The sequence below is a fragment of the Ylistrum balloti genome, unplaced genomic scaffold (assembly GCF_031769215.1).
Source record: "Ylistrum balloti isolate Yb309-2 unplaced genomic scaffold, AGI_CSIRO_Ybal_v1 Utg370818, whole genome shotgun sequence".
Lineage (NCBI taxonomy): Eukaryota > Metazoa > Mollusca > Bivalvia > Pectinida > Pectinidae > Ylistrum > Ylistrum balloti.
Window position 1 is genome coordinate 267,526 of NW_026782473.1, and position 7,549 is coordinate 275,074.

Sequence of the window (7,549 nt, forward strand, 5' to 3'; positions counted from 1 at the left end):
ACATATTATTGGCATTTATTGGGAGATAAGGTAAGGTGCCCCAATATTCCTCTTACTTTTTATATGGCTACAGTGTATGTATATTCAATACAAAATATTTTGCAATTGAAGAAGTTGCATTTCTTTATCCTTTCAGTACATGAAGATATGTTGTATGACAAAGTTGTGTCACACAGACTGGGGCTGCTGTCCTCCGTAGGAATGAGTTCCTGTATACATGGGTGTGCAGCGTTATTCTGACAACATCAGATCATTTATCTTCAAAAAGCTTAGTGTCCAGACAAAATGTACACCCGATAGGTAAGATGGCTAGGATTAACATGAGGAACACTACAACTTAACGCCTGATTCTGGAGGGATCACGAAATGTACTGTACTGTAATAATCAAAATGTGAGAAAAAGGATATATTATATACAAGCAAAATTATTTTTCATGCCAGTTTTTTTGCATCTTGCATAATATACATTTATGTAATCACTCTCGCAACCAAAAGAGTCTTCCCTCAAGCGATCCACCTATCATTGGTTTCAATTTTTTGTGAAAATCACTAATTTTCATCTAGAGTTAATCTGAATGAGGAACATGAAACTTTATTCTCAGGGACAATTTTTCATTTTTCTGACAACCTTGAACTTTGCTTTTCTTTCCCCTGTTAATTTCTGAAGTATAAATCTTCTTTTATAACTTCAGTTTCAGGGAAGCAAAATTTTGTTTGTAGCAACAGCGATTATAGACTTTGTCAAACCATATAATGACATTTGTTGTGCAATGGTTCAGTGACCTTTTTTATAGTGATTAATCTCCATAAAGAGGATGAAATTGCCTTCTAAAGTTATCTACTGAAAGTAGCGCTTAATGACTACAAGAGGAACAAGCATCACTTAATTTTCAGTAACTGTTTAATTTTTGTATCAATTAGGTTAAAATTTAGAAGGTTAAGCATCATCCTAGACATTGATCTACATATGAGGTTGACATTCTGTCTGACCACACCTTAAATCAACTCCAGTTCTCTTAGGATATCTCCCTACTTAACGGAAACAACAACCATGTATGAACTCTGCCCAGCCATTTATTCTCAGGTAAACTTTTCTCCACAGGAGAAGATCAGACACAGATGGACATGGAAAAACCACTTGTTCACCATTTTTCCTCCAATATTCAAATTTCTGAGTAATTTTCATAAACTATAGAATGGTAGGCCCATAATTCTAACCATTTCTGATGAGTAGTTAACAATCAAAGAATTCAAAAAGTCTTCAGAAAGAAATTTCTTAATGTCATATTGACAATTGCAGCAAAATGTTTCACAGATGACAAATATTCGTTCTAGATCTTTTGTATCCATATCATTCATGGGTCATATTTCTCTTTTATTTTTTATTTATTTTTTTTTTTGCACAAAATGTAATAAAAAAAATACAACCATCTCATTACAATGAAACATTTGCCACAAAACTGTGAATACATGACGTACATTTCCTTTCATTTTGAGCTAAAATTTTGAATGGGATACATTATACCCCATGGATCTACAAAGACAATGGACATACAAGTGTGGTCAGCAATTATTGTTTTGTTACAAATGCAGAAATAACAAATACTTACTCTGACTTGCATATGGGGATAGATGCTCACCATTGTCGATTATATCACACAATCTGAATAACTACACCAACATATTAAACACATCCATAGCTAATTCCACCAAAATACCACGAGAGTCCATACTGGAATGCGATTGTTGTATTAGTAGATCTAGTACCACATTGGAACACTTCATAAATACCACACACACGACACAAAGCTATCCACCATAATTTATCACTTTTGACCATATACAGAGACTTTAGAATTCCACCGTTTCCATCAGGTCACTATTTCCAGCTCCTTTGTCAGTAAACCAGGATAGGTTATTCTTATCAGTTCTCCGGCCCCCAACTTATCACCAATGTTTGAACAAGAATTTGGACCCCGTCAGCAGTGCCTTGTCGAACTTAAACGTCAGAACCAGCTTGAGAGATTGTGATTGGATTGAGGAAATTGTGCAGACTAAATCAATTAGTTTTAATTCAACATCAAAACAATACAATGCTATTGATTTGTAGGAGACATCGGATTTTATAATGGACAGATTACTAGATCCCAGATGTTACAGGTACTGATTACTCCAGAGTCAGACACCCAAGTAAACATCCGGTAACATCACGTCGCTATATTACATGGTATCAGAGCTTCAGAAGCCAACTCCACCTAACTCTGATGGGCCAACCTGGTCTTTTTACCCGATAAAGATGCTCAGGTAAGTCTTTGTACTGAAGTGCTACTATCATATTTAAAAGAAAACCTTTTTGTTCAGTGTCTTTTTCCATTCATTTGAGACTGCCCATTTTTTATCTCTTTTTTGGGGAACAAATGATCAGTTGGGAAAGAAATTGTAGCACCCAAATATATATTTTGGGAATTTGGTAATTTTTTAAAAATAAATCTGATTGGGAATGGGGCCCATATTCACCACCACAGAGCACCTGTTAAAAGGCCTAATTGCTACTGATGACAATCATGAAGAAAATTATAGACAAAAAGTAAACAACAACACAAATTATCTTATGTATACAGATGGCAATTATAATGAATGATGTGGTCGTGAGTCACAAAATGCCTCACATTTAAGCCTGACATGTTAATGTCCTCAACATTCTGCCTCAGCAACGTTGATCAATATAAGTACTTTACTGACAGGAGTTTTCTTATCCAAATTTGGAAAGCGATAATTGTGATTACAATTTGCCATGCAACATAAGTTTTTAGGCATCTAGTGTATAAGTTACAATTTTCAAGTGTTTTACTTCATGAATGAACTAAATTGTAAAAAAATGCTACAGAGGAAACAAAATAATTTTGATAAACCTTACATAATTATCCATTTCATCTATCCATGAACTGAGACAGTTCAAACCATCAAAACCAAAACCTAACATGACATTTGGAACTTCTTGGACACAAATCATAATTTTTTTATGAGTCTCAGATGATAAGAAAGCATAAGTTTTGTTTTCCCCCTGGTGACATTTACACTTTTTCCCAAAGTTCAACAATTTCAAATTTTGAAAATCTGTTCAGATGTGGTCCCAAGATGAAAATTTCAACTCTAAGATGTCAGAGTCAATAAAATGCTTTCACAAGTGTGACTTGATGATTCTACTAGAAATATCACTAATATTATTAGTCGCATAATTTAAAAATGAGGAAGCAAATTAAAAACTACCATATATAACTAAACAAACATGTCTTATCCTTCAATACTTCATCGCTTTGTCTGATTTTAACAGACACTTTAAAAAAGTCTGGTTCATTATACACCAAATGACAATTGTTTTTTGTGATTCATAATTAATTGTATGTCATGAACATCAGTAATGTCATTGTATAAACTTTATTTCTAGTTCAATAAAGATTTTCAGAACATTCTTGTGATCGATATCCAAATAAGGAATTTCAGTGTTACAAGCTCGCTTGAATAAATAATATATTCAATACTGATGATTTCTAAATGTTTAGGGTAAGCTAGAATTTGTTTGATCTTCAGCGAATCAAATTGTAAAATTGAAATTGTCAAATGATTTAACCAAATATGATATGTGCTCTGAATGTGTCTTAAACTCCACTGTCTGAACTTGCAGGCATCTAATGATATACATCATGGCCTTTCTAGCTTTTTTGTGTATACTCGGTTTATAGAGTGTGTTATATTTGATAACCAATGGACTTACCTTTCCTAAGATAACCATTTTGGAGATGAATTCAGTGACCAACAAGACACTCTGGTTATATTTACATCACAGCCTGAAAAACACAAACAAAGTCCACTGATTAACATATATGGTATTGGTAAGGTGCATTTCTTTCACCTGTACAGGTGAGTCAGGTTGTACCTCAATAGGAGAGTAAGCCAGAAATCCACCTGATCAAGGACAACATCATCCAATATTTATTATCTCTGCTAATAATAAGGTAGCTGTCAGATCTCTGAGAACTTGGCAGTGGAGCTGACTGCAGATCAAGCCTTAGCTTCATAGCTCTAATGTATGATACAAAAACATTTGTACTGAATTGTTCAAATATTGTAGGCTTCTCTTAGTTACCTTACCCAGGATTTATAAAACCTGTGTCATTATAATAAATATCCTACACTTTTACTCTAAAAGCTGAGAACGTTTTGACTTAAGCTTTACAGAGTATAGTCAAACTGGTTAATTCACCTTACTGAGATTATCATGGCACTTAAACCCAACATTAATAACTTTACAATGATAATAACTATTTAAAGATGTCTATTATTAGACTAAATTCCCATTTTTTGTGTTTGGGAGGCAACGGTAATAAGTTGACAATTGATACGCAACTCAGTCCTTCATATTGTGTTTCCATCAAAATCTCAACACAGAATGGAAGGACAGGAGTAAAACAACTTTAGTTTCTCTAAAGGATTGTGAAATCATTATAGAGTGAAGTTCATTGTGGTATCATTACAGAGTGAAGTACATTGTGGTATCATTACAGAGTGCAGTTCATTGTGGTATCATCACAGAATGAAGTACATTGTGGTATCATCACAGAATGAAGTTCACTGTAGTATCATCACAGAATGAAGTTCATTGTGGTATCATCACAGAGTGAAGTTCATTGTGGTATCATCACAGAGTGAAGTTCATTGTGGTATCATCACAGAGTGAAGTTTATTGTGGTATCATCACAGAGTGAAGTACATTGTGGTGTCAATATAGAGTGAAGTTCATTGTGGTATCATTACAGAGTGAAGTTCATTGTGGTATCATTACAGAGTGAAGTACATTGTGGTGTCATTATAGAGTGAAGTACATTGTGGTGTCATTATAGAGTGAAGTTCATTGTGGTATCATCATAGAGTGAAGTACATTGTGGTATCATTACAGAGTGAAGTACGTTGTGGTATCATCACAGAGTGAAGTTCATTGTGGTATCATTACAGAGTGAAGTACATTGTGGTATCATTACAGAGTGAAGTACATTGTGGTATCATTACAGAGTGAAGTACATTGTGGTATCATTACAGAGTGAAGTACATTGTGGTATCATTACAGAGTGAAGTACATTGTGGTATCATTACAGAGTGAAGTTCATTGTGGTATCATTACAGAGTGAAGTACATTGTGGTATCATTACAGAGTGAAGTACATTGTGGTATCATTACAGAGTGAAGTACATTGTGGTATCATTACAGAGTGAAGTACATTGTGGTGTCATTATAGAGTGAAGTACATTGTGGTGTCATTATAGAGTGAAGTTCATTGTGGTATCATCATAGAGTGAAGTACATTGTGGTATCATCACAGAGTGAAGTACATTGTGGTGTCATTACAGAGTGAAGTACATTGTGGTATCATTACAGAGTGAAGTTCATTGTGGTGTCATTATAGAGTGAAGTTCATTGTGGTATAACCACAGAGTGAAGTTTATTGTGGTATCATCACAGAGTGAAGTACATTGTGGTGTCAATATAGAGTGAAGTACATTGTGGTATCATCACAGAGTGAAGTACATTGTGGTATCATTACAGAGTGAACTTCATTGTGGTGTCATAGAGTGAAGTTCATTGTGGTATCACCACAGAGTGAAGTTTATTGTGGTATCATCACAGAGTGAAGTACATTGTGGTGTCAATATAGAGTGAAGTACATTGTGGTATCATCACATTGTGAAGTACATTGTGGTTATCATTACAGAGTGAAGTACATTGTGGTATCATCACAGAGTGAAGTTCATTGTGGTATCACCACAGAGTGAAGTTTATTGTGGTATCATCACAGAGAGAAGTACGTTGTGGTATCATTACAGAGTGAAGTACGTTGTGGTATCATTACAGAGTGAAGTACATTGTGGTATCATCACAGAATGAAGTTCATTGTGGTATCATCACAGAGTGAAGTACATTGTGGTATCATCACAGAGTGAAGTACATTGTGGTATCATTACACAGTGCAGTTCATTGTGGTGTCATCACAGAATGAAGTACATTGTGGTATCATCACAGAGTGAAGTTCAATGTGGTGTCATTACAGAGTGAAGTACATTGTGGTGTCATTACAGAGTGAAGTTCATTGTGGTATCATCACACAGTGAAGTTCATTGTAAAGTCAGTATTGAGTGCAGTCTCCAAGTGAAGTTTATTAAATGTTACATAGAATGAAGTTTATTACGATGTCACTAGAATAATTTTCTTCGCCATCTATATATAGTGCATTGTGAAAATTCATGCTATTGTCCTTATCACCATATTTGTTTAATGGTAACTGAGCTGATAATAAAGTTCTCTGTATTTTTATGAACAACACATCTGGAATAGTTTATGTAAATAGACACAAACATAATATGGTATAGTAATGAGTGGGATGCAGTAATTATATGAATCACTGTGCCTACTAAATCTGGCCGAATATCTAGATTAACAGATGTTTTGTAATCATTGGTATGAAATGTGTAGTTGTATATCATTATATATTGATTCTGTAGTAACTGCCTTATATGTTTACTGAATTCTTATAAGAGAAATAGATTATCAATCTCCACTCACCATGAGAGACAATATACTTGTGACATTAGATTGTTCACATCGTATTAAAGTCGGCAAACTATGGCAAACCAAAGGAACTATACAGACAGTATAAATGTAGACGTTGAGAGTACAGATCACCTTAATAGCCTAAGCTAGTGGGAATTTCCCTTTAGTCAAGCAGTAGTGTCCGGCTAGTGACCAAATGGTCACTAGTTCAAACCCCAGTGGTGACAGGGTATTTTTCATTACTCTTTGCTATTACATATATACTAAAGAGCTTATTGTTTAAAGAAAACAATGCAACTGTATACAAATCTATTGTAACATACCAAATGAATCTGATTTAACACATGAGCTTAGCAAGTGTTATAACTTTAGTAGACAGGAATCATTTGAATTTTTTTTTTTCTTGCTTGTGTTCAGTTCATTAAATTGATAAAAATTCACTTAACTTAATAACGTAATAAAATCCATGGTTATATAATTATGATGTCTACGTAGTTCCCTGTGGTTTATATTCCCACGAAAATAGTTTTTCTTTCACAAATAATTCTAACAGAATTTGTTAATAGTCTTTCTTTAGATGTGTGATGCATGGACATAACCATTAAGTACTCTACAGCCGTCTAAAGATATCTGACCTGATGTTTATCTTGCATTATCTTGAGATTGGGAGATGTATTTTTTTGATAGTATGCATTGTATGTAATGATAGGGAATAATATAGCTTGCACATTTTATACTCTACATGTGCGTTTCACCTGTATGACTCAATGAATTTCATGGCTTTTCTTTGGACGAGTAAATCATGGTTTAGTGAAACAAACCACAGAGAGGCCATCAAAGGGCTATTACAGCAGTAGTTATCACCTCTCCCAGCCAATAGTGAGGCACACTGCCCATCATACAGGTACACACTGAAATGTAGTGCTTACATGAGGTCGGTTTATCA

General features: G+C 34.4%; 1 protein-coding gene across 1 annotated transcript in view; it reads right to left on the reverse strand.

Annotated features, from left to right (window-relative positions):
• The window catches only part of LOC132558737 (myosin-VIIa-like), a 43,762-nt gene extending 39,969 nt beyond the window's left edge, over window positions 1-3,793 (reverse strand). The window contains exon 1 of the mRNA XM_060223333.1: window positions 3,776-3,793. Coding sequence (XP_060079316.1) covers window positions 3,776-3,793 — 18 coding nt within the window. The remainder of the gene's footprint in view (window positions 1-3,775) is intronic.
• Window positions 3,794-7,549: the final 3,756 nt, after the last annotated feature.